This window comes from Trichosurus vulpecula, chromosome X (assembly GCF_011100635.1).
Source record: "Trichosurus vulpecula isolate mTriVul1 chromosome X, mTriVul1.pri, whole genome shotgun sequence".
Lineage (NCBI taxonomy): Eukaryota > Metazoa > Chordata > Mammalia > Diprotodontia > Phalangeridae > Trichosurus > Trichosurus vulpecula.
In genome coordinates this window covers 3114059-3141717 of record NC_050582.1, presented here as the reverse complement: position 1 = coordinate 3141717, position 27659 = coordinate 3114059, and the positions used below count along the sequence as shown (strand labels likewise).

At 49.5% G+C, this 27659-nt stretch overlaps 1 protein-coding gene across 1 annotated transcript in view; it reads left to right on the top strand.

The window, feature by feature from the left end:
- Positions 1-27659, top strand: part of CLCN5 (chloride voltage-gated channel 5) — a 94884-nt gene that overhangs the window by 51644 nt on the left and 15581 nt on the right. The window contains exons 3-4 of the mRNA XM_036740194.1: positions 6430-6588; positions 25035-25186. Of these exons, the coding sequence (XP_036596089.1) occupies positions 6447-6588; positions 25035-25186 (294 nt within the window). The 5' untranslated portion in view covers positions 6430-6446. The remainder of the gene's footprint in view (positions 1-6429; positions 6589-25034; positions 25187-27659) is intronic.

Here is a 27659-nt window from a genome sequence, read left to right as displayed (position 1 = left end):
CATTTTTGGGAGTTCATGGAGCATCGTGGGACAGAAGGCTAGAAATATGGGCCGGGGATGGCTTTGGAGGCCTCCAGTGCCAGTTTGAGTTTGGACCTGATTCTCCATGATGATCTCAGTAATGGTTTAAGGAAGGTTAGGATAATTTGGGGCAACAAAGAGGCAGCCACGCTGGTCTAGGCACGAGTGCTGTGCCAAGGAGACTCACGTTCGAACTTTCTAGATATGTGACTTTTTCAGTCTTCATAATTTGACTGTTAAAATTGTGGGGGTTGCAAAGTGCCCTGGCAGACAGGGCGCTGCTTGTACAAAGGGCCCTTACAGCCACATGAATTGGCCTCTGTTGTCTTAATGATCTGGAGGAGAAAATAGTAGCCGAGACTCTCGCCTGCTTTCTTTCAGCCTCTGGATTTAGGTGTTCAACGTGTCCAGTGTCCCGTTGGGGTGGGAGGGGGCACAGAAGGGAGGGGGGCAAGAGTGTGAGTGCAGTAGCAGAGCTCTCCAGAAAGGATATTATGAACCTTCCCTGAGGATCTGGCCAGCCCTGTTGCAGGAAATCCCCCCCAGCCTGCCTCCACGCAGTCTCTGTGCCCAGATAGTACTCTCTGCGTGGTCATCCTTAGGTATTGGATGGGAGAGACCTAGAGGTCACATGGTCTAACCCTCCAATTTGACAGAGGAGGAAACAGGCTGGGAGAGCATGTGGAATCCCTGGGTGTCCTGAGATGTGGAGCCAGGCCCTCAGGGGAAGGTGTTGAGCTGGAATCCCTCTCCAAAGTGGTCCTTTGAAAGTCTGAGTGTATTCCGCTGAATTTCTCCACTGGGGACTAGTGACAGCCACAAAAGCTGTTGTGCAATGTTTTCTGAGCCATCCTGATTGTTGTCCTGTGAACGGCATCGGGAGTTAGCAAACTAGTTGAGAAGCGCTAAGAACAAGAGATATTTTGGGGACCAGCCCCTCCCTCCCCTTGACTGTTTAAGCCTTTGGTTTAGTGCTTGAGTTGGTGGGTACCATCATCCCTGCCCACTCCCTGCCCACCTAGGAGGAACACCTCAGCCAGCTTTGAAGAATGTTTGCTCCAAATGGCTGGGGCCCTTGCTTCTTTGATAGTTTAGGTTTAGGCAGAGGGCCTTAGCAGATGTGCAGTGGGGCCTCGTCTATACTCACCACAAGTGCACAGCTCTGCTTCCCAGCGCTGGTGGACTGCTCGGCTTCAGGGCTGTTCATCCTAGAATCCAGCCCATCGAGCCGCCCTAGGTGCTGAGGGACGTTCCAAAAAACAGCCTCGCCCTCACCAAGTTTTTGTTCTTTGTGCCCAGTATAGGCATTTCTTTCTCCAGTGCATGTCTTGAATATACCTCTCCTCTGACTCTGGCACCCCCTTGGTACAGGCCTTCATCTTCTCATGCCTAGACTATTGCAATGACTGCTGGGGAGGGGGTGTCCCTGCCGCCAGTCTCTCCCCACTCCACTCTATCCTCTATTCAGTCACTGAAGAGATTTTCCTGAAGTCCAATCAGGTCACCCCCACCCTGACTCAGTAAACTCTGGTGGCTCCCTATGGCCTCCAGGAACAAATATAAACTTCTGGTTGGCATTTTCAGCCCATTCGTGCCTCCCTGGTCTTCTAGCTTCCTTGCCTTCACTTACTGTGTGACCCAGCTGCACTGACCTCCATGCCCTTGCCTTGGCTGGTTCCCATGCCTGGAATGCTCTTCTTCCTCCTCACCTCTGTCCTTCCTGATCCCTGGCATCCTTCCCACCATCTATCTGCAGGGTTTATTTCTCAGTCCTCTGCTTTCACCTTGGAGCTTCCCCTCTGTCGACCCTGTATCATTTCCAACTTGTTTCCCCCTTAGAAGAGGGGCTCCGCGATCGCAGGCACAGGGGTTGGGCTCTTCATTCCATCTTCTTCTGTCTCCTCAAAGCAACTTGTTCCCCTGATATCCTTTATCTTTCCCTAATTTTCAGTCTCTCCCTATGTGTTGGCTCCTTCCTGATCAATGCCTACAAATGTGCCCTGATCTTCCCCATCCAAAAAACCACTGACCTTGCTGTTCTCTCTTCCCTTTCACATCCTAATTCTTTGAAAAAATTCTCCAGGGTTCTTGCTCCCACTTTTTCAAACACCCACTCACTTCTCAGCCCCCGTCAAAATCTGGTCTCTTTGTCGCCAAAGCCAACTTTTCTCAGCTCTTGGTTTTCTTGGCCTCCTTGAGGCCTTGATCCGCTGCCTCCCCAGGTTGCCTGAGGTCCCCATGTGGGTTACTCATTCTTCCCTGCATTTTCCTGATACTGCTCACTCCTGGTCCTCCTACCTGTTCTTCTCTATCTCTTTTGCAGGATCATCTGCCATGTTCTTCCCCTCTTCCCACATGGGACTTTGGGAGGTGGGAAACAGTAGCCTGGGCCCCCTCCCCTCTTCCCTCCCTTCCCCTCCCCTCTCCTCTTCTCCCCTCTCCTCTCTCTATACCTACCTTTTCTCTTGGTGAACTCATCAGCTCCCACATCTAAGTGCTTATCTCTGGAGCGCAGCCAATTCCAGGAGGCATCCCCAGTTTCTTTGCATTAGAAGAGTTCATGAGAAAGAAGTGGCCCTTTTGCCCATTTGGTTCACTTATTGCAAAAAAGTCACTTGGTCCTATCCAGACAGGGAGAAACATGTAAGGCCTTTACAAGCCATGTGGGCAATAGGTGCCTACAGGGAGATTGTCTGAAAATGCTGTGTCCATGTTTAGAGATTTGTCCAGAGGATCATGTTCAGACTCCATACCTTGGTCTTTAAAGCAGGGGGAAAGAAAGAGAAGAAAGAAAGAAAGGGAGGGAGAGAGGGAGAAAGAGCCAGAGAAGTGGAGAATGCTTCTTTTGGCTTTGTGATTCCTGTTGATGGCTTTCAAGAAGGGAGTGTTTAGCTACAGCACTTCGTGAGTGAGTCCTCTCGAGTTAGGCCTTCACAGCCTACCTTCATCATTTGGTCACATATGTAGCATTAAAGGCACATTCCAGGGCCAAATAGCCATGATTTAGGGATTATCAAAGTTTCCACTTTCCCTTGATTGCCACAGATAATGTGAACCAGGCTGAAGGGAACATGTGGCCAGTGGGTTTCTGGCTTCTTGCACAAAGCTGTGACTTTGGCCTTTGCATTTGCTCTTAAAAAAACTTCTGTTTTGACCTTGACCAATACCACCAAATAGGAGCCTTTCCTTACACAAAGAACAAGGAAAAGAGGATGATTGCTCATAAACCCAGGCAGTCTGAACCAGCAGCAGGTCCCGGTGCCACCCTGCCCATCGGCATCATCTTCTGCTCTCTCCTGTACAGTTGGGCTGCTCTCCTAGCAGGCTGCTGGTACTTTTAGCAGACCCTATATTCTCCAAAGGCAAATTCACATGTACCTAGATAAGTCGGTACAGGAGGAAGGGAGTATTAACAACTTTGGGGATTCCACCCTGGAGGAGGTGCATAAGGAAGAAGCTGAGGTAAGACAGGGTACATTTGAGAAATGAGGAACAGCTTGTGGAGGGGGGAGGGATGGAAGATGAGGCCAGTGGGGATGGGGGATGGTGGGGGGGTGTGGGACGGGGTGTGGAGCTGTATTGAGGAAGACCTTAAATGCCAGCTGGAGACATTTATATTTTATCTTAGAGGCACTAGGGTGTCAGTGGAGATTTTTGAGCATGTAACGAGAAGGTCCAAATGATGATTTTTAGGCATTTTCTTGACTTCCATCCAGTCAACAACAAGCATTTGTTGAGTCAGGGGGACCAGTCAGAGCCTGCTCAAACCCACCCTCCCTAGTAAGAGAAGGCCCGTCCTGCCTGAGTGACCCTGGCAGCTGGAACTGGCCACCATCTTCCAGGTCCTCCAGGTGCTCACTTCCATCCGTAGTCATGGTGCACGTGGCCCCGCTTCTGCTTTCACACTCAGCTCGTTGAAGCTCTCCTTCCCTACTTCTCTGAATTTCTCATCTTCTCTGTTCATTGCATTCATAAACCACACTTTGTTCCATCATCCCTCCAACTGGTTGATCTCGATGTAAGAAGTGCAAATGGCTTTAATTCTCTTTTTGGCTGGGAGATTTGATTGTTTCTGGAAGATGGCAGGCTTGTTAAGTGTCCATCTCCTGCCCAATGTGCTAGGCGGCTGATTTGGGGCTTCTGGGCCACACTTCTTTGGGGTGCCTGGGTTCTCTCTTCCGGTTTCCCTGATTGTCCCTGGTTCTCTTTGAAAAGTGGGCCATGCTCCTGATGATTGCTCATGGACCAGTGGTTTCTGGGTTTTCTTCTGGCCATGGGTGAAGGGTTCGATACTTGGCACTGGAAGCTCGCAGTTGGATTGGGATGGACTGAGGTGGGTGCAGCGTTTTTCAGCAGGGTTTGGGAGGCCTTTCTCTCAGTATTTGGCTGCGTATCTTTTCCAACTCTGGCAAGTTTTCTTTGACCGTTTTCAGGATTGTAGTACTCATGTTGTCTTTTTCTGATTTATCTGGGATGTCCAAAGAAATCCAGAGATTGCTGGATGCAGATCTTTCACTGGAATGTACTTGTTTTCTGGCTAGGGGGTGCCACGGTAGAGAGAACACTGGACCTGGAGTCAGGAGTGAAACTGTCATATTGACTAACTTTGGGACCTTGGGCAAGTCGCTTTACTTCTGCCTCAGTTTCCTCAGCTGTAAAATGGGGAACCATAATAGCACCAGGTGCTCCTAGGGTTGTTGTGAGGATTAAATGAGATCATATTTCTGAAGTGCTTAGCCCAGTGCCTGGAACATAGTAGGTGTTTAATCAATGCTTGTTCCCCTCCCTTCCAGTCATTTTGATGGTTCTATAATTGGGCCAAGAGACATACGGTTTTAGCTCTTGCTGTGCACAAAGGCATTTTGGGATTCGGGGGAGGTTTTCCAGTTGTCTTTTCTTCATTCTTTCCTATTGATCTTTTGGTGGCTTCCTGCAGCGGCGCAGATTGCACCCCCGGTATACCTGCCCAGTTGGTGCACCTCTTCTTGGCCATGTCTTCTCTGCCTGTGCCAGAGGAGCCCACCCAAAGTGGCGGGAGCCTAGTTCCACTCATTTTTCCATTGTGCGGGTACATTGGGTGTACGTGTTGGATGTCCGCTGGCTGTGGGGATCCCTCATTCTTCATTACATGACTATATGACCAGCCCATTGGAGAGGGGAGGTTCTGACGATTTGTCTTCCCCAGCACAAGCCCTGATTTGTCATGTCTTGCAGCCAGCTCACCCACCATTTGCCCACTGGGCAGTCTTCATTTACAATTCTGCAAAGACTGTTCTAGCCATGCAGCATCACCAGAAGAATATTGATGTTATAAACAAGCCTTTGTTTCCTGGAAAAGCTTGGGGTCTTTGAAAAAACTATGTAATTTTGCCAAGACAGTTTGTTGAACCTCCTCTTCCTCCTCCTGTCTGATTCTGAGCCCAGTTCGTGGTCATTTTGCAGTGTGCTCAAAGTTGCTGTACTGTTAGATCAGCTCTCTGAGCTGTCCATCCAGTTGCCTAGCCTAACCTGGACAATAAAGCTTTTTCATCCGCTTGGTCTTTTCTGTGTGAATAGTGAGGCTGAGCTCGGGAGTGTTTGTGGATGTCATTTAGGAAACTGCTGGCTGCCCTGCTCCTGGCACCATGCCATCTGTAGGCTGACCTTTCAGAAGGTCTTTATTCTAGTTTGAGTCCCTTCCCCCTCCCCACCCCCATGATTTTTTCCTCTCTTCAGACTCTTCTTTGGTTACCCATGTTCATTATTACTCAGTTTCTCCTGGTGTGCCAACCACCTCTCCATTGCCAATTTTTCTGGACATGTTGATATTTTGTTTTCTCTCCCTGTTGTTTATGAGACTTTTCAGCCTTTCTTCTTCTCAGCAAAGGTGACTGTGGGGTTTCCTGAGGTGGCTGTGAGGAGATCCAGCCCCATCTGCACAATTTATCCCATCTTGGCTTTGCCTCTGCCTTCGAGGCCAGTCTGTGGCTACCTGTCTTCCCCAACATTTTTGCCAGTCTACAAAGCTTCCTCCCAGTCTCTTTCCACGGGTTTCTGTATCATGGCAGTGAATATTGGCATCTGCAAGGAGCAATGCCCCTTCTTGAATATGGCGTCAGTGTTTATCTTCGCTCTCCTCATTGGATCCTGCTGCCAGGACTGTCTAGTAAGGCCAAAGGCCAAGCAGAGGACAGTGGTGTGGGGCAGCAGCCAGGCACTTTTCTCTTGGACCCCACAGTGGTTTTCCAGGAGAGTGGAGGCATGGGCTGCCCATTAACCCTGAGTTGAGGTTTTTCTAGGTGTATCATTTGGGGCCATCCTGCTTTGTCCTCATCGTTGTCATTGTCATGGGCCCACCAAGAAGGGGGAGGGTGGTGTGAGAGGCGCGACCTTCAGTCACCATCCTATCTCGTCTCTGCCACCTTCCAGATTCTGAGAGCGACGCCATGGACAACCCAGGCTTTCGGAGAGGGAGCTTCAATAGCTTCCACAGCAGCACCAGTGACGAAGACCTGGTGGAGATCTCGGGGACCACCTTGGACTTCTCCATGACAGATGATGTCCCTCCGCTTGACAGAGACCTGGGAGGTACGCTGACTGCTGGGGCCTCAGCCCACTTCCAGATTCCCCTTCTTGCTTGTCCGTGTGTCTTAGACTGGGGGGCTCCTTGGGAGCAGGGCTTTGTGTTGTTTTTTTTCCTCCTTTCTTTGTATCTCTGGCACTTGGTTGAGTACCTGGCGCATAGTAGGAACTTGCTGTTTATTGATTGACTGCTGAGAACATCAGTAGACCAGCAGTCACCAAGTGCTTGTCGAGTGCTTCTTGTGTGCCAGGCCCTGTGCTGAGTCCTCAAGGAGCTTCCATTCTACCAGGTGCAGAGAGTCGGGGGCCAGGACCAGGAGGGGCTTCCTATGGGAGCAGCACCATCTTGGAACAATGAAAAGGTCCTTTTCTTTCCTGCTCCTGATAATAGTTGGGCACTGAGCTCCGGGCCAGGTTCAGCTCCCTCACATCTTCACCTCCCATTCTCCAAGTGTGTGTGTGGCCCCCAAGGCTCTGACCTGAGTCCTCTTCTCTCTTCTTTCTTCTCTAGAGGCAGCTAGGGGGCGCCACAGTGCACAGAGCCCCGGGCCTGAAGTCAGGGAGACCTGAATTCAAATGTGGCCTCAGACACTTACTGGCTGTGTGACCCTGGCCAAGTCCCTTCATTTTTATCTGCCTCAGTTTCCTCATCTTTAGAGTGGGGATAAGAATAGCACCTACCTTCCAAGGTTGTTGTGAGAATGAAATAAGAGAATTTTCCTCAACTGCTGAGCACAGCGCCCGGCACATAGTAGGTGCTTTATAAATGTTTATTCCCTTGCCCTTCTTCCTTTCTTGACTCCCTCTCTTAGTGATCTCATCTGTTCCCATGGATTCAGTTATCACTGAACTCTGTGCGTGACTCCCAGATACAACTGTCCAGCCCTTATCCCTCCAGCAAAGTCCAGGCCATCAGTTACATCTGCCTGCTAGACGCTTCCACCTGGCTGTCAAGCCCAACCTGCCCCAAGCAGAGCATGTTCTCTGGCCCTCTCGCTCCTCCAGGCTTCCTGATTTTGACGAGCAGACTTCCAGTCACTCTGAATCCTCCTTGACTCTTCCTTCTGCACCGTTCCGCAGCCCCCATATTTTATTGCTCACCAAAGCCAGTGGCTTCTACCCGCCCAGTACTTCTGACTGCCATCGGCTTGTTTTTGATTTCTCCCTCGGTCTGTCACAGCAGCCTCCTGACTGACTTCCCTGCCTTCATTTGCCTTCCTCTTTATAACTCTTTCTCCATCCAGTTGCCGATGGTGACCTTTCGAAGGCCCAGGGATGAGACGTTTTCTCCCCTTGGCTCAGAAACCTTCCATGGCTCCCTTGGGAGACTGCTTGCCCATGTACTCTTTCCTGCCTTGCTGCACAAACTCTCCAGGCCAGCCAGATTACACTGCTAGCTCTTCTCAGACCTCACATTCCTCCCTCCATGCATTTGCACAGTCTGTCTCCCTCCTAGGGCTCACATGCATGCCCTCCCTATTCATCTGTGCTTCTCAGTATCCTCATCTCTCTTAATGGCTCAGCTCAGATGCCACCTCCTACATGAGGCCTTCCTTGATCTTCTCCCCCATCCCCCCACTCTGATAACCAGGGTTCTCTTCCTCCTTAGTGGCCTCATCTTTGTCCATGTTGTGACCCCCAGTGAAATGTCACATCCTTCAGCTCAGGGACAGTTTCCCTCCTGTCCTTGTGTCCCCAGAACCTTAATAAATGTTTCTTGAGGAGACAGTGTAAAAGGTCAAAGAGGGAACCCTATTAGGACCTGTCAAGGAGGGCAGCAAACCGCTGTTCTCCTAGCTGTTAGCAGCAGGGTTGGGAGGCAGGGCACTCACTGCTTGGATAATGCATCATGCAGATATGGCAGAGGTAAATGATTCATTCTTGACAGAAACAATAATGTTGACAGTGCTCTGTTAGAAGTGACCAGGCCCCAGGGGCTTCCAGATCCAGCTGAGAACCATTTGGCTGGATCACTGCCAAAAAGATGACGTTACGGGCCAGTAGGGTGCATTGGGGGACAGACCTTCTAAGTAGCAGCAGTCTTGGAGTCTCCAGGTGGACAAAGAACAAGAGAAACGCAAGGTCGGGGTGGGGGTGGGGAGGAAGCCAGGCCAAGATGAGATGGTGAAAACAAGAGAGCAGAGTTTAGCCTTTGATGCTCTTGTGTCCTTTTCTTTGCCTAGGAAAGGGAAATTTATGACAGTGTCATATTAATATATGGCTTAATAGCTTGAGTGACTCAGTCATAACCGTTCACTGTTCCTTGTCAAAGGCATTTATGGAAGCCCCACACCAGTAAGCCTGGAGCCTCTCCTAGAGGCTTCTGGCTCAAGGCCACAGGAATCTGGCCTAGGTGGGAAGCCACTGCACCTTGATAGCAGTCATTTCTACCTCCAGAAATCCTTTGGAGAGAAATTGGGACAGGTAGGAATTATTCACCTTTCTGTGTTTTGGAGGAAGGACTATGTGCACCTGGAGATTGTGTCATTGGTTGACTTCCTGCTTCTGGCTCTGATTTCCTCCTGCTAACAGAGCCCCCAGGCTTTGGACCTGTGTGGACCTCCAGTGCCAGACCAGGTAGCAGAGCACATACGGACAATATGGCTCCATGTCAGGCAGGGCTGGAGGAGCAATAAAGCGTCCCTTGTTTGCTAGCTGGCCCGGCGAGGTTGGCTTATGAAGAAGGAATAAATCCGTCACATAGAGCCTGATTTGAAATGCGTTGGTGGTGATGGGATCAGAGTCTCCAGACTGGAAAGAATATAAGCAAAAAGAGCTGGGAAGAGGGGAAAAATCAGGCGAGTGGCCCTGGAACTTGGCTCTGTGTGGAGGGGAAGCAGGAAGGTGTTTTTCAAAGCAGTTCAATATTTGGTGTCAAAGCTGGTGTGTTTTGGTTCCCGTCCTCAGTCTATCATTTATTAGGTGATAGGTATGGAACACCATGGCTATAAAAAGCTTGCTGGATCCTCTCAGCCTCCAAAACAAGCCAGCTTATTCTTATAGGAGGGAGGAAGAGGGGAGACCTGCCTGGTTCTGTCTGCTTTGGTCTAGTTAGGGACTGATGAAAGAGAAAATGGGAGCTCTGCTGGGCGGCCTCTGACAGATACCCTGGGACAGGGAGAAAAGCGATGCCAGTCTCTTCATCCCTGCTTCTTCCTGAGCTGGGCACTAGAGGGTGCTGCTGCCTCTGGCTACTGTTCCCATTTAGAAAGCCCTGTTGGCCCAGAGACCACTAAAGTTCTATGAGCTGACGGCTTTCACAGTTTCCCATGGGCTGAAAGCCCAGTGACAAGAGATTGGAATAGGTCGCCGTCCAATCTGCTGTCTACAGAGGCTATCCTCTTGCTCATCTTCCATGTCCAGTTTGTATTAGAGCATAGTGTCGGCTTTCATCTGTGTATCCCTACCTAGGGTAAGGTCTAGCTTAATAAGTGTTTGTTAGGTTCCCCAGTAGCCTTGGTATGTGCACCGAGATGAGCCCACATGTTTGCTCCTGGGCCATTTCCCAGATAATGCTCAAGGCAGGGTGGAGGTATAGAGGAGTAGAGTATCAATTTGTCATCCCCTACCCCACCCCTCACTGCCAAAGGGCCACCTCTAAGATGGAGGGAGGGAGATCAGATTAGCCTACTTCTGTTCCCAAACCTTCCAGACTCCTTGGGCTGTAGATTTCCAGGCACAGCTCCATAATGGAAACCATTTTGGGTGGCAGCTGGCAGAGAGGAGGACAGCTGATGACTTCCAGGTGACAGTGACCCTGCAGCTAGCCCAGAGGAGCTCCAGCTTACTACACCAGGAGATCCCAGGCCCAGGGTCTTGCTGGTTGGTTGGACGGCTCTGCTGATGGACTGTGGCTCACTTGTTTCCACTGTTCCGTTGTTTCATCTAAGCCCAACTTGGAGAATTGCTCCTTTTCCAAGTCATTAGAAGGCCCTTTTAGTCTGAACCTTCTCAGGGAACTGGACAGTGATGTCTAACTGAACTGGATTCCATTGCCATCAGAATGCCCCTGGGATTTCTTAAGGCTAAGTCCTTTCTGAAGTGCCCACTGCCCACTTGACGCTTGCTGTTCACTGACCTTGGCCACAACACTTTTCCCTGGCAGCACTTTGCATGGATGGCAGTGGCCAGTACAGAACTGATCCCATTGGGGTGATGTTTCAGGGACTCAGAGATATTCCCCAGCTCCCTTGGAACCGTTAGGAGCTGGCGACAAGGTAGGGGCCTGGGATGTTGCCTTTTCTGAAGAAGCGATTGTGACGATTCTGAGGAATGCACTCAGAAGCAGAGATGCCTTCTTTGAGAGGCACATGAGTAAAGATGGAAATGTGGGCTAGGCAGCATTTATTTTGCCAGAGTTTGAGAGCTCCTAGTCACAAGAACGTAAAGGCACCTACCAGGCTGTCTAGTCTAGCCCTTTCCTTTTACAGAAGGGGAAACTGAGACACCAATATTTTAAAGGATTTACTCAAGATCATGTACCTTGTGAGCTGCTGGCTGGTTTTGGGAGGCCAAGGCTAAGTACATCCTAAGTGAGGCATTGGTCTGACTGTACTAACACACCCAGGCCATCGGACTCTCTGAGAGAGGGAGGCCTTGCAGCCCATTCTGCTCAGCTGTCGAATGAAGAGATTGGGCCAGAGAATCCTGAGGGCCCCTTTCAGATCTGCGTTGCATGGCTGGGCCAACCTTTTGCCATGTTGTGCCAAGCCCAGGCCTCCCTGAGTCCCTGGTCAAGGTGCAGAACCAACAGCAGTTCTCCCTCCACCCGGCTTGTGTTGTAGGCCCTTGGGCAGTCTGGGGAAGAAGCCTAGGGACTGACCCTTTCTTTGTTCACAAGAAGCACATTGTTAAATCACTGAAAGAAACATAAGTTTCACTTAGAAGTAGTGAAAATCAAGATGGACTCCCAGAAATCTGCCTATGGACCCCGGGTTAAGAACCTCGGTACTACAGGGAAGCCAGGAAGCCATCCTCATGTCAAATTAGGAACTTGTCAACAGAAGTGAGTGTGAGTAGGACCCTGGTAAGGACAGCTAGGTGGCACAGGGGATGAAGCACCAACCCTGGAGCCAGAAGTTCCTGAGTTCAAATCTAGCCTATATGTGACCCTGGGCAAATCACTTTACCCTGTTTGCCTCAGTTTGCTCACCTGTAAAATGAGCTGGAGAAGGAAATGGCAAACCCTCCAGTATCTGTGCCAAGAAAACCCCAAATAGGGTCACAGAGCATTGGACACAATTGAACAACAACTTAGCAGCAACAGGCCCCCGATGAACAAACGTGAGGCCTTTAGCTCAGGCATTTAGTCTGTGCTCAGAATTCTAGATGAATTGAGAAGTGAATGGGTGACTTGATGAAAGGGTTGTGGGCTGCTGGAGAGCCATTAAGGACAGTTATTAGACCTTGAAGCAATGCTATGCAGTGGTGGGAGTCCTGGACAAATCACTTGACCTTTCTGAGCCTCAGCTTTCTCCCCTGTCAAAACGAGGGGCTTGGCCTAGGCAATCTTTCAGGGCCTTGCCTGTCTGGCATTCAGTGTTCCCAGATCCGCTGGGTCTAAGCCGAGCCTGGTACCACTGGGCACAGGCGACTCCCCCTTGGGAGCCATAGTTATGTGAGTGAACAAATTCCTGGGGTGATTTGTTTGAGCTCCTTCATCCTGCTCCCTCTCCCTGACTCCTGTGTCAGGGCTTTGACTTTGCAGTGCTGTGTGATGTGTTAGCATAATGAGAAATGGGTTAAATGCCTTCCCTGACTTCTGGGCCTTGTCATTTCAGCGATGAGCTTCTAAAGAGCCGTTGTGAAGTCTTTGGACTTGAATGGAATCTTCTGGTCAAGCTGCTCCAATATTGATTTTTCCTGGCCCCCTCACCATATATTTTTCCTGGGCTCAGCGAATGCAAATGAGCCTTTTCTGGTTTTGATTCCATCTTTCAGACGGAGATTTCTTAAATGAAAGCATCTTTCTCTTAAGGACTAAAAGTCATTTCATATGCAAGCCCATGAAACCTTTGCAGGCCCCCTTTCCTCCCCATAGGTTCCTTCCCTCTCTCCTACCACAAACACTTTTCCCCTTGTAAATGGAGACACAGCAAGGAGCTCCTCCAAGCTCTCCCTGGGAGGCACTGGTCTGGGGGCCTCATCGACCCGTGCCCTCCCTGGCTCCACTGTGTGGAGCCTCCTGTGGAGAGGCCCTTAGCATTTTTCCCACAGCGGAGCTGCTCCAGCGATGGCAGGTGGGCAGATCATGTCCACATTGGGCTCCTTAGCTGGGCTTTGTGACGCTGAAAGCCAGGAGGAGGAGAAGGGGCTGCGTCTTGCTCTGCGTCCTGTCCCCTTGAGAGCACTGCCATGGCTAAGTCCAAGGAAGGGAACTGTTTCGGCTTTTCAGTGGATTCCTGCCCCACGAGATGCCCAGCCTCTCCCATGGCCCGTCAGTGAGGGAGGTGGCCTCCCCGCATGCTCCTGGGAGGCCTCTGGGACCATAGTGGCAACTGCTTGTGCCTGAACTGTACATGCTGTGCTCCTCCGCACAGTACAAGGCCAGTAAATGTCTATTAACTGCTGAAAAGAAAACAGAATTCTCGGTTTATTCTTGGCAGAAGAGGTTGGGTTTTAGACATACATCTTCAAGCACTCACCACATAGTATGGGCTGTGAGCCGGCCCATTTGGGGTTTTTTTTCCTTCATGAAAATTCTGGCTCTAGCCTATATTCCCTGCATAGGCTGCCTGCTTCCCACAGTTGTCCTCAGCAGCTGCTAATGGGTGGGGATCACCCCAGCCTCCTGGGACTGCTTGTCTGCCTCCCTGTAGCTACTTCGAGCTAAGGCCAATTCTGTGGGCCGCAGTAGATGCTAGCATCCTGTTTTAATGAGTTCCAGGGGCCCTGGTTGAGCTGGAAGCAGTAACAAATTAGAGGGGGAGCAAAAGGAGGAGTCATTGTGCTGAAGGTATGGGGATCCCCGTTGCTAGAAGCATATTCTTAAAATTGGATGTTCCTGGTGCTGTGGAGGGGAGGGGCAAGGTGGCTTTTGGGTTTGGCCTTGGTTGGTTTTGTGCATCTTTTTGGTAACAAGCCCTCCCTATGGCACCTAGAGCGGTGGTTGGGAGTCCTGATCCTGGTGCAGTTAGGGAGCTGACCCCGATGCTGGGGACTGCCTGCTCAGAGTGTACACTCAGGAAGGCAGGCATCAGAGCAGCCAGTGTTGGCCCAGAGATATAGCTGTGTCACCAGCCATTTGTGAGAGAAGGGTCTAAAGAGGGCACAAAAGCACTCTGGGTTTTAGAGATGGAGAGAGTGGTCTGGCTCAGCAGCTGTTAGACGGCCTTCCTTGTGGGCTTGTCCCCAGGCCTCACTCCTCCGAATGCCTCGGGCATCTGACTGGCCTCGAAGGGCTATCCAATAGCCCTGAACATCCCCGAGATCTAGCTTCTCCCCCTTGAGTGGTTACCTTTTCTCATCCGTCTCTTCGATGGTCTCATTTTCTCCTCCCTCCTTAGACCCTGGGTACTCCCAGACCCTAGAACTCTCTCCAAAATCGAACTGCTGTCTTTGCATACCCAGCACACTGCCTGGCACACAGTAGGTGCTTAAGAAATGTTTGTTGAAAGGGTCTCCTCAGTGGATGACATTTTTAAAAGCACATCCATTTTGATTGAGCACTTTTACCTGTTCCAATCCAGTCACTCTTGGTAAATGCCAGAACCCAAGGAGAGCAGTTTCACTTAGCTGCTGAGGGCATCTGTGAAGTACAGTTCCTGCTGTCAGTAGGGGTTGGGGGATACACTCATTATCTATGCGTGACTGATGCAGCGATCCCCCTGCAATATTGGAAGAGCAGTTTTAAGGAGGGTTTCCATATTGGTGCATTCCTCCTTTGCAGAGAATGCCAACAATTTCCTAAAATATTCATCCTGTCATAGCAAGCCCACTCAGGTCCTGAAGGGCTCTTGCTCTGTCCACGATTGAAACCCAGTGACACCAAAGATGAAGTGGCCCCTAGTGCCATTGACCAGCTCATTAGTGACCTAGATTATCTTACTGAAGGGGCCAGAATTAGGTTAATGCTCATGTGCCAGTGTCCCTGCCGCGTTTAGCTGGTAGGCGATCAGACTAGGATGATTTTGGTAAGCTGAGTAGTTCTCAGTACACAGAGTATTCTTTCTTCTCAAGAACAAAGCTATGAGCTAGCTGGGTGACCTTGACCCAGTCACTTCTCCTTTCTGGGCCTCAGTTTCCCTACCTGTAAAATGAAAGAGTTGAACTAGGATCATCTCAGAGGGCCCAAAGTTCTCTGAATCTGGGAGTACCACTTTTGCAATGATAATAAATATATCCACTGTTGTGCCCCCTAACCCAGCCCCCAATCCTCGAAATTCCTCAGCGGGCTGATTTGGGCCAATGAGGGACAAGTCTCTGCCCTTCTCCTTCCCCACTTTGAGGTAATGAGCCTAATGATTAGAACAAGCTATGAACAGGTTAATATGTGACAGTGGCTCTTGCTGATGCTGTCAGAGAAGGGGGAGCAGTCTTTACAGGCCTGACCTTAAGTCATGCAGAACAAGTCGGGACAGATGGGTAACTGGGTCCTGCCTCAGGGTTTCGAGAGTTCTGCTCTTGTCGGGGTTGATATAAGGGCCAGGGGGACCCAATCAGCCTGGGTTCTGGCTCGTTTGAAATGAAATGGTTTGACTAGGCCCTTCCTTGCCCCTCTCCATCCCCTCTTGTAGACCAGGCTCTCCGTCCTTTCACATCCCCGGACTGGTTCTCAAGAACTTTGACTTATGTGGTGGCAAAGCTTTGGAAAGGCCAGTGTGAATGGAAGCTTGGCATTGAGAGCCAAGGCTGGTGAATGAGGGAGACAGATATGTGTTCCTAGGAGGTCACCCTATTTTGCATTTAAAAATGAGGTGACTGTAGTGAAAGCAAGCTGATTGTTTGGGGCTTGGGCTGACAGAGGTCTGAAGGTGTTGGAGCCAGCGAGTTCTCATTAAGGGATTCAGAAAACTCTTCCAGAGGTCTTTTCCAGAGGTGAGCCTGGATGTGGCTCGCCAAGTCCAGGTCTACTGGCTCAAAACTATCTCCCCACTTTGTGTGGTCAGATCTTGTATTTGCTGAAGCTCTTTTGCACAGACGTGAATTTCCCCTGGGTTTATATAGAAGTTCATGCTCCATCCCTTCTCCCCTCCGGGCCTCACTTTCCTCATTTGGACTTGATGACCTTGAAGACTCCCTGGGACCATTTTCAGTGACGCTTGTATTTTCATTTTTGCCTTGCTGTGGGAGGAGGGACAGTCCCTGATGCTCTGAAAGTCAGTAAACCTGTCCCTTTTGAGGACTTGAGGCCACTTAGAGGGAAATCTGCTTTGTCGCCCATCCCTGGTTTTCTCCCATAAACACGGCCCTGGTTTCACCAATGACATCATTGTGTCTAGTTTTCTCTAGGGCTTAGCCCCTGGGCTGGGCAACTGCTTACTCTGCCCATGTGACGTGAGCAAACCCTGAGAAGCCCTGCATGACCCAGATCCCCAAAGGAGGCTCTTTTGGTCCTGGGGAAGTGCTTATATTCAGCAGTCCCACTGTGTAGGGATGGATGCTTGCTCAAGAGAGCCCACTGGCTAGGTCTGCTCCCCTTCAGGAGGCTCTGGCCTCGTCACCACCTGCCCCCCCCCCCCAGCTGACCCTGGGCTCTTTCTGAACTCTAATGGCCATTTTCCCTCTGAAGTGCCCCCAGGATGATTTTCTGCCCATCCCTTCCGAGACACTTGCATCTCATCCAAAGGTCTCTGAGAGCTGAGGACTGCTGAACTGTCTGTCCTGTCCCTGAAATGACAGGGGTGTCTCCATCCCTGAGATTGAGTCTAAGAAGAGTCACTCCCTCTCTGTGGCTTCAGAAAGGGAAGTGTATATCATTAAGAATGTTGTCCGTTCGAATACAGGTACAGCAGAAAAACTCTCTTGTGTGCATTCTTCTGTGAGCCTTAAAACCCTTCTTTTGCATGAGGCCATTGCAAATGGTGAGGTAAACAAGTAACAGAAGCCTCCATTCTGCAGGATCAGCAGACCAACCAAGCACAAGTGGTATCTTGGCAGTCTTGTCTCCATGGGCCCTCAGGATTTGGACTGACTTGGATAGAACAGTGAGCTCAGCCTCTCCTTCCTTTTCTCCCTGGTTTTCCATAGAGTGGCCTTCATAGAGGAGCCTCCCAGTGTGCCGGCGCCCTTCTTCAATGTTGTAGCCAGCAGGGAACACGGCGGCTGCCTCCTTTTTCTCCCTGGCTCTGGCTTTGTGACTGGCCTGCCATCTTGTCTAGGCATCTGTGGCCTTGGCTATTTTTATTCTTTCTCCTCCTGAAGTCATGGGTAATTTTCTGCTGCCCACTTACACCCACCATATGCCTTTGCTGTTGCTTCTGGTTGAATGAAATAACAATTTAGATGAAAATGGAGGCCTTAGGAATGGCCGTCTAAGTGGGACACTACACGCTGCTGTCATTCACGGTCTCAGTGTCTGGACATTTTTGTAGCTTACAAAATCCTTCTTGCAGAACTCAAGTTCAGGTCACCTCAGCTGATTGAAGGTGGCCTGATTTTGTCTCCAGTAGTAAACATTGGCTTTCCTCTTTATGAGCTCGCCAATAGCTCCTATTACCTCCCTTCCTGGTTTCTTGGGGCCTTCTGTTTCAACCCTGAGGTGGTTGGAAACTGTGCTTGGTGCCTTGGGGCTCCAGGTTCACTGGCATCTAATTCAGACTATAGCTTTAAGGTTTCCCTGCTCAGTAACAAGCCTCCTTTTCCCCAGGCTGGTCTGAGGGGGTCTGTTCACGTGAGCCAGCCAGTGACATCACGTTGGAGTGCTGGTGGCTGGGGCTCTGGAGGGTGGCTGACTCCTAGGAGCCGGGGCTGATTGCAAGTGTTGCAAGCGCTCTTCTCCCCTGATCCACCCTGGGCGGCAGGCAGGCAGGCAGGCAGGCAGGCAGGCATTCTGCTGCGAGTGTATCACTGCCTGCTGGCCTGCTCGCCCGCCTGCCTGCCTGCCTGCCTGCCTGCCTTTCTGCCCGCCCAGCAGCAACATGCAGCCTGCAGTGTCGGGCTCCCGCTTGGAGCAGAACCAGTAAAGGTAAGCAGACACTGCCGCTCCTGCCCACCCCTCCCTCAGAGCCCAGCATGGCGTAAGGGCCTGCATGGCCACTGCTCAGCAGGAGCTCAGACTCTGTCACTGGGAGCAAACTGTCAGAATTGGTTTTTCTTCTGACAAGAAAATGCCAGGAGGGATGATGGTATTGAATGAAATCATCTGGTCTTTGGGGTATCTTTGGGCCGGGGGGTGGTGCTGCTGCTGCTGGTACGAGTTGGGGCTCTGCTATCAGGAAGTGGGGTGAGGGGGGACCTTCGTTTTGGCTTGAGTCATTCAGAGCTTAGATGTCTGGTACATCATGAGGATCATAGGAGAGAGCTGGCGGATGCTTTTAAAAAATCAATTTCTCAGGATCCTTTGCCTCAGATGAAACGAGAAATTTGAAACCCATGGGAATCTAAGCTGAGCCTGGTTTCTTTTTTTCTAGTAGATTTCTGGGCGTGAGTAGTTTGCGGTGGGCTGCATGTGAATGGAGAGCTGGAGTCCTTGGAGCCTTCCTCCTGCCCTGACCCCAGCCCCCCAGCGCCCCCTCCCCCCTCGGCCTTTGTTTTTATCTGTCAGAAACCAGCTTATCGCTACTTCTAGGGCTTGATGGGCCAGTAAATGCTGCCTGAGCAGTTCCCTCCTCCCTGGCCTTGCTCTTTCCAGTCAGGTGCTCTGGAAGACGCTGCAAGGACTTTGATTTGGGGATTTAAGATTAACTTCTTCTCCGCTGGACCCATGTGATTTGGCCTTTGGCCTCTTCCTCTCAGGTGTGTGCTGCTTTTCATTGGAGAGGCTGAGCTGGTAGAGAGTAGGTATGGCTTCGGCTTCTGTCCTTCCTCTAGGAGAATGAGGGCCCAGAGCTGGGTGTGAGCTCAGCTGCCCTTCATGCCCAGATCCGCAGAGTGACCACAGTGCCAGCCAGGCGACATTGCTTCCTGCCCCTGCCAGGGCTGGGAACAGGGAGCGTAGTGTCTGCCAGGCCTGCTGCAAGCTATTCTCAGGGAGCCAACCACCCTCTTCTTGGACCTGGAGGGGTTTCTCTAGCCCCTCCCCCAACTGCTTGCCCTCAACTCGACTGTTCTGCTCCAACTCATTGCTACAATCACCAAACGGAGACAAGGGAAAGCTTCAGTATTTGGACTGGGCCCAGCCTAGGACAAGGCGCCAACCCCCACAACTCTTGCCTTCAGGACTTCATCTCCAGGAAGGGCCACTGAAGGCAGGCCCAGTCTCCCTTCTTTGAGCTGAGGGTGGGAGGCCCAGCCAAAAGGTACTACATCCCTGTCCTAAGGCTAGCAAACTCTGACCTCTTCCTCTCTTAATTCCAGTGCTACAGAGTCAGTCAGCACCCCCTCCTCTGCTACCTTCCCATCCTCTCACTTCCATCCACCTCCACCTGCCACCACTGCTGTCTCCCCCTGCCCCCCAGTCTGGCTTTGCTTCTTCCTTCTGTCATGCCCTCTGGAATTGTGCTGTTCAAAAATGTTCCTTCTCCTCAACCCTTTTCCTCTTCTGCTCCCTCTTTCATCTTTTGGCTCCTCCCAGAAGACAGTGCTGCTCATACTTTCTTCTGGTGCCCAATGCATTGGAGCAGGGAAAAGAGCAGGGTTACTCCTTGAGCACCTGGTGCCACCTGCAGGGCCTCTTGCTGTCATCATTTCGTGACCTCTGCCTTTGATGCAGTGATCTGCTGGGTCCTGCTCATACTCCCTTCTTCGTCTGGGGTTCAGGCCCTGGCTCACATCCTTCTTCCCCACTCAGAACCCCTGGTCTCCCATGGCGGCAGACAGAGACAGTGATGGTTGTATCCTTGACCTCACCGGCTCTCAGAAAGGTTCCAGTTCCACGATCAAAAACTCTGCAATTCCCATTTCCCATAGCCTTCTGTTCTTCCATCTGTCACTGGCTCCTTTGTGACCTCTAGGCTCTCTACCCCTCAAGATTCTCTGAGGCCATTACCCTTGCCCTGGGAGCTAGTGTGGGACACTGGAAAGGCCTGTGACTCTGATGTCAGAGGGCCTGGGTTCAAATGCTACCTCTGATTTGTGTGACCTTGGGCAAATCACTTTAACTCTCTGAGCCTCAGTTTCCTCATCTGTCAAACGAAGGGTCAGACCAGAAGACCCCTGATGTTGCTTCCAGCTCTAGGTCTAGGATTCTGCGGCCCTCCCTTCCCAGTCTTGACCCTGTACGTAACCATAGTCCTCCCCCAGTTCTGGATTCTCTGCCCCTTGTGTACTAAATGGTTTGCAAAGAGCTTTACAGATCTTTCTGACAGCCCTGGGTGGTCGATGCTGTTCTTATTCTCATTTAACACTTGAGGAGACTGAGGCAGACAGGGTTAAGTGACTTGCCCAGGGTCGCCCAGCTAGCAAGTGGCTGAATTCAGAGCTTCCTGCCTTCAGACCCAGGACTCCGTGCACCGTTAAGGCAGCACACCAGACATTCAGCTAGCTCCCAATCCCTCTACTGTCGTCGAACTTGCATCTCCATATGTCATTGGGCCCGGGCGCTGCTAAAATCTGCCGTGCTGTGGCCTGTTCTCGATGACGCCACCCCTGTCGTATTCTAGAATTTTGCCAAGAATCCAAGTCAAGCCCTTTGGCTTAGAGTATACAGGCTCCATCTGCTTCCCTTTTTGGAAAATTGGGCAAACATTTACCCTTTGCCAGTCCTGAGACTCCGCACTCATTCCCCATCATTGTTCTGAGGTCATGGGCCATGCTGGTTTCTTTCAGGCCCATGGCCTGTAGTTTGTATGGGCCTGGTGACTCCTCCAGGGTGTCTGAGTTATCTTTGGTGGCTGCTTATCTTGGATTCCTGGAACCCCTCCACCCCTGCCTGTAGCCAGAGGCTAAAAAAGATGAGGACCTTTGATCTGACCCCATCCTCCCACCCCAAGTCCCAGGCTTGTGTCTTCTTGCTGTCTTGTGCAAGCCTGGCCCACCTGAGCTCAGGATGGCTTTAGAAATCTAAGAGGCTCTTGCAGGTCTGGGCCATGATTTTGCACCCCTCCTCTGTCACCTGACCTGGCTTCCTACCTTTGGTGTCTTATTTGCTAAGCATCAGGTGCGGCTAGAATCATGGATTGACTGCCCATGCTCCTGCTAACTTCCAAAGTTTCTCTCTCAAAGCCTCAGCCTTCAATGGGCAGCAGCCTGTATTGCCAAGGTCTTTAGCTTCTCACCCCAAGCCTTGTTCCACTTTCTTGATTCCTGATGCCAATGGTGTCATTTGTTCCCTTTTGAATCACCGGTAATGGGTGGCTAGTAAGCATCAGGCTTGCCAAAGTTTGGAAGGCTCTTCATCCCTTCTTGGACACATGCCCCAGAAAGGGGGCAGCCGTCTGTAGCAGTGCTAGTTTCTGGTTCACACAACACCCCCTCCCCCTTGGCCATCACTGTTTTTCTCTCCTTTCTCCACCCTACACTGATCCCTCACCTACCAGCACCTACCTGTGGCTCCAGGTCATCATTCCTTGGGTGACAAGCAGCTGCTCCTCCCTGCAAGGGGCTGTGCTGTCTCCTGCCTCTTTGAGAAAAGCCTCCTAGCTTCAAGAACTCAGTGGCCCTTCTTCTGGGAGAAGGCCTAGCATCCCGACGGTAGGTCAGATCATGCCAGGAATATTGGATTTACTTCTGAGAGATACATTTGAGAGAATGAGGGAGGACTCATGGGAGGCGGGGGCATGTAAGTTGGGCTTTAAAAGGTGAGCAGGAATTTGGTAGGTAGAGGGAGGTGAGGGCGTTGTAGGCATGAGAAACACTGTCATTAAGGGCCTAGAACCCCAAGAGCAGGCTATGTCCTGGGGTGGAGGTGGGGTAACGGTCAGAGAATAGTCCAGTTTGGCCAAGCCATAGAGTGATGATGAGCGGGGAGAAATAAGGAAGAGGGCTACTGCAGGATCTCAAGTGCCAGGCAAAGAAATCTGAAGTTGGTAGGCAATAGAGAGCCACGGAAGATATTTTTAGTGGAAGAATCACTTGAAAAAGATTTCTTACACATATTAGTGATTCTTTTGGTAGCCTTATGAAGGCTGAATTAGAAAGACAGGTAGGAGCAGGTGGAGAATGAGAGTCCAGGTAGACAGGTAGCAATACTAGTTAATAATAGCTAACATTTATTAAGCACCTACTGTGCCAGGCACTGTGCTAAGTCTCCTTTCATCCTTACAACAACCCTTATGATCCCTGGCTTACAGATGAGGAAACTGAGACAAACAGAAGTGAAGTAATTTGCTAGTAAGTGTGTTAGGCCCAGGGCTTTATCCACTGTGCTACCTAGCTGCCCCAGGTGATCGAAGGCTATATTTAAGGCTCTTGATAATAAGGGATCGAGGGGAGAGGACAGATGTGCCTTCCAGCGCTATTGCAAAGGGACAATTGGTGAGGTCGCTCATCAGTTGATATTTGCTTCTCCTTCCTCTCTCATAGCCAAAGAGGACCAGGACCCTAAGGGTACAAGCATGGGAGAACAGGTGCATCTTGCTACCAGAGGCAAAAATAGGGAAGTTAAAAAGAAGAGCAAGCTTAAGGGGCAAGGTAATGAGGAAAACAACACTGAACGACTTCACCAAACTGATGGCAGAAAAGTGGGGGGTCCCAGGTGTGGAGTGAGGCATGCACTAGCCAGCATAGCTAGTGTGTTGACTGGTTTGGCTTTGCTGTGGCTCTTTGTGGAGGGATGAGGGGTGGTGAGAGGGAAGTGCCAGTGGTGGATTGATTTTTCTAAAGCATAAAACATGTTGTTGTTGTCTGTTAACCAATGAGCTCAGTGGCTGGCATCTGTTGAGTTTGAGGTGCCAGGTGGAACTGTCCTATATGTAGGACATTAGAGATGCAGGCTTGGAGCTGGCGGTAGTGGGGAGTCAGGATTCATCAACTTTAAAGCTGTGGGAGAGAATGTAAAGGGGAACAATGGACCTTTCTTTAGCACATGGAGGTTTGCAAAGAGCCTCATCTATGTTCTTCTTATTTGAGCTTTACGATAACCCTGAGAGGTAGGTTGTACAGGCATTAGGAACGTCATTTTACAGGTGAGGAAACTGAGGCTCAGATAACTGATGTGACTTGCCTAGATCATGTAGTTAGGAGGTGTCAGAAGTGGAATTTAAATGCAGGTCTTCCTGATCCCTGATCCCTGGGACAGCTAGGTGGTGCTGCAGTGAATAGAGCACTGGGCCTGGAGTCAGGAAGACTCATCTTCCTGAGTTCAAATCTGGCGTCAGACACTTGCTAGCTGTGTGACCATGGGCAAGTCACTTAACCCTGTTTGCCTTGATTTCCTCATCTGTACAATGGGCTGGAGAAGGAAATGGCAAACCAAGAATACCCTAAATGGGGTCATGAAGAGTTAGACATGACTGAAATGACTCAACAGCTTCCTGATTCCAAGTCCATTTACTGTCATGTCCCTTCTCCATAAAGAGAATGAAGGGAAATGCCCTCATTAAAGGATCAGGAAAAAGATGAGACATCAAGGGAGGCAGAGGTTAAAGTAGAAGGAAGGAAAAACAGGAGAGTTTAATGTCAATGGTTAGCAGGGTCAGATGCTTCCAAAAGGTCCAGAAAAATGAAGATGGAAAGGAAAACCATCAGGCTTGATGGCTGAGGAAACTGGTAACTTTAACAGGGTCATTTCACTGGCAGAGGCAAGGATGGTGGGGAAATGGAGGCCTTGGACTGAGACTGCTCTTTCAGGTAGTAGTAAGAGTGTGAGAGGAGAGAGATGGGCCTAGGTCCTTAAGATTGAGGAGACTTGAACATGTTTGTGAGCAGATGGGAGGGGATGGACACAAAGAGCTACTGCTGCTTCCCTGCCCAGAGGGAGGGAGGCAAGGATGGGGGCGGGGCATTTGAGGAGCGAGAGCTGAGAAAGCTTGGTCAGATGGCCTCAGCCTCTCAGTGAAGTAGAACGAAGCTGGGCATATTCTCTGAGTGGTGGGGGGAATGGGATGAAGCAACAATTTGGAGCAGTTGCTGGCAGTGATGGAAGAGGGCAGGCACTAAGAGGGCTTGAGGAGGAGTGTTGATCTAATAGCAAGAACCCAACTGAGTGGTCCAACTGTGAATTCCTAGTGGGTGGATTCCTTTCTGTTTTGTCACTTTTCCCAGGGATGATCTGATTTGGGCAGTGGCCCAGGGCTGAGGATTTGCAGGGTGGGTCCTAGGAAAGGTTGAGGGGGTGGAGTGAGCCAATAAGTCTGGGATAGTAGGTCATGACAGGCCATGTGGTACCATATTGGGTGGTGAAAGCAAATGAAGCCAAAATCAGGGAGGTGGACTGGAAAGGTCAGGAGGGGGTCATGGATGAGCAACAGCAATGAAAGGCAGGAGTGAGGATGGGAGAGCTTGTGATCAGTGGGAAATTCCCAAGAATCTCTTGCTCTTGGGAGGGTGTGACCTTCTTCTGAGATGCCACAGTGATGATGAAGGTGTGGCCATGTCAGTGTCTGGGTAGGCTAGGAATTGATTGGAATCCTGGAGCTTGGGTAAGCTTTGTGATCCAGTGATTCCATTGAAAGGTCCCTGTGTCTCAACAGAAATATTCATAACTGCCCTACTTCTAACAGTCCCAGATTGGGAACACTTATGGTCAGCAGTTGGAGACTAGGTAATGGAATATTATGGTGCCACCAAAATGATAACAAATGAAGCCTCCAAGGTAATATGGAAAGTCTTCTCTATGCCAGGACCGAGTGGAACCCACAGGGCAAGAGCCAGCAAGACAGTGAGTGGGATGTGAGATTTTATAAAGAAAGAAGACGAAGCCAGGGCTAGTAGAAGAACTTCCAGATGACTTAGAATGGAAGAGGTTTGCAGCCTTCTCAAGAAGCCTTCATTGTGCTCCAAGGGTTTGTGTAAAATGTTACCCCTTATTTTACACAGTTGGTATTTTGTTGCTGGTTCCCAGTATAACAATGAAAATCCATGTGCACCCCTCCTGATTTTCCTTTGTCCCTTTACTCCTTGTAACCAGTCAGGCGTAAGGTCTCCTTGCGTCTCCCTGTTATGTCTTCTTTTGGTAACATGTCGCTGATAGCCGAGTTTAGGCTCTTCTCAGCCCCTCCTGATGAGGACTATGGAAGTCATTTCATGCCTCATTACTCCAGTGGTGCGATGTAGTCTGTGTAGATTTCTTCTCCTTTGCTGGGTAATGCCAACTTTTGAGTGCAAGCTTCTTGTGAGTCGGATTTGTTTTCCTCGTTGTATTTGTCTCCCCACTGTCTGGCAGGTGCTGGGCAAATAGAAGCCTCATGACAAATACTGTTGATTAATTGAGAGCTCAACTAGTGTGGACGTGTATGTTTCCCCCTTTTCTGCAGAGTTTATGTCATACAATGGAGGAGGGCTGAATGTTCCAAATAAGATGATGGACTTCTTAGAAGAGCCTATCCCCGGAGTGGGGACCTATGAAGACTTCAATACTATTGACTGGGTGAGGGAGAAATCCAGAGACCGAGACAGGCACCGAGAGGTAAGGCCAGGGATGTCTGTTGGGGAACACATGGGAATAAATGGAAGTTTGATCATGTACTTTCCCCCTCTTTGGATTTGAGTGCTCTGGCCTCCCTTACCCTCTTGTAACCTCCAGATGAGAGCCCATGAAGAGTGTCATGATTCAGTTCTTTTTCGTGATAGAATGCTTGCTACTCTGATACCTACAAGTTTGGCTCTGGATTCACATGTTTCCTTCATCTTGGGGGGGGATGTTTTGCTCTAAATCATTCATATTTGATGATGCCTCTTTTGCCCTGGGGCAGGCCTGCACAACCTGCAGCCCACCAAAGGATTTATGGTGGCCGTTGAAAAATCCAGAGGATGTTCATTTTTCACAGACTACCCAAAATCCTTTGCTGTGCCTGCCAGTTGCAGGTTGTGCAGGCCTGCCGTGGGGCCTGTATGGCTGATGTGGATGCCTGAAAGTCTTTGGAAATGTGAGCGTAAGACAGTGGAAGCTTCGAAAGCACCTGTACCTATTGTCTTTGTGTTGTTTCAGGGGTGACTTCTGGGTACTTTGGATGATGTTCAGTATCTTCAGGGGTAATATTGGAATGTGGAAAATGTTACGTTTGTAGAGAGCTTCCTAATGAATGGAGAATAGTAGTTTGTCACTATGATACTAGCAATCCATTGCGAAGACACCAGAAAATATTTTGCTACTAAAAGAATAATATGTTAAATTGGAATGAGCATTTTTCAAATTAGACATTTTGCTAGAGCGTGTCACTTAGATCGGGTGGCCTGGACTCCCACAATGGCAACGTTCTTCCCTTTTGAAATAGCGCTTGCTAATTATATTGCTTGTGCAGCAGGGATGTATTTCAGGAGGTGATCGGTGGATTCTTTCAGTTTCTATTTTAGCCTCTCGATCCAAGATATCAGATTATTAAGATATATAAGATATTCCTTGCTAATTTGAAATGTGATGTCTAGGCTCTTTTTTTGATTGTGGCTTTGAGGTAGTCCAGTAATTCTTGAATTATCTCTCCTTGATCTGTCTTCTAGGCCAGTTGTTTTTCCAATGAGATAGTTCACATTTTCTTCTATTTTTCATTCTTTTGACTATGTTTTATTATTTCATGACGTCTCATGGAATCATTAGTTTTTACTTGGCCAGTTGTAATTTTTAAGGAACTATTTTCTTCAGCAAGATTTTTGTACCTCCTTTTTCATTTGTCCTATTCTGCTTTTTGAGGAGTTCTTTTCTTCAGTGAATATTTGTGCCTCTTTTACCATTATGTCAATTCTGTTTTTTAAGATGTTATTTTCTTCAGTTTTTTTATCCCTATTTTACCAAGATATTATTTGTTTTCATTTTTTTCTTTTTCTTTTTAATTTTAATTTTCTTTTTTTTAATAGGCAAATGAGGCCATCTTTTACTTCATTTCTTAGCTAACCTTAAATCATCGAATGGGTGTTACCTCAGACAAACTGAGACCTGGTAAAGACCTTACAAGCAATATAAATTTCTTGAAATAGAGCTCTGGAAACCAGGCATTGATAAAGCCATTGGGATTCAAATGGAGCTACTTGACTCCCAAATCGATCTGGCTCCCACTGATTGGCTAATAATGGGCTCCAACCCAAGCCTCAGTTGGTCTTTGTTGGCCTAGAGTGAGTGTAAATAGCAATTGTGTCTGTTCTGACTAGAAGAAGACCTGAGGGTCTTCCCCTCCCAGATGGATTGGTTTTCGGGGTTTTTTGAGTAGGTGAAAGGGGCCATTTTTTTGCCTCATTTCTTGCTTTGCCATAATCAGTGAATGGGTATTGCCTCAGACAAACTGAGCCCGGGAAACACCTTAGCTTAAAAAGGCCAAGGTCTCCTACTACATCCCTGACCATCTCCCACCATCCTGATCTAGGTCTTGTGACTGGACCCAGATGACTCTGGAGGAGAGAGGCTGGTGACTTTGCATAGCCCTGTCTCATTTAAATCCAATTCACTTGCAAGTCCTGATGTCATTAATCCACTTTGAGAATCAATTGAGACAAACAATTTTCTTTCCATAATTTTCTTGCATCACTCTCACTTCTCTTCCCAATTCTTCTTCTACCACTCATCTCTTTCTTTAACTCTCCCAGGCATTCTTGCTGGGCTTGGGGTCAATTAGCATTTTTCTTTCAGGCTTTGTTTGTAGCTGTTTTTGTGTTTTTTTTCTTCTGAGTTTATGTCTTGGTCTTCCCTGCCAACATAGTAGCTTTTTATGGTCAAATTCTTTTTTGTTGTTGTTTGCCCATTTTCTCAGCCTTTTTCTTGACTTTGAATTTTATGTTGAAGTTGGGCTCTGTTCACCTGTGCCAAGCTTCAGGCTTTTTTTGTACTGCAATTTTCAGAGCTAATTCTAGGGGTCTGCAGGTTATTGGTGCATCCAAGGTGGTGTGATCCTGGGAGAGGTATTCCAAATTGTGCTCTTAATGATCATTGAAACAGTGTTTTTGATGGTTTT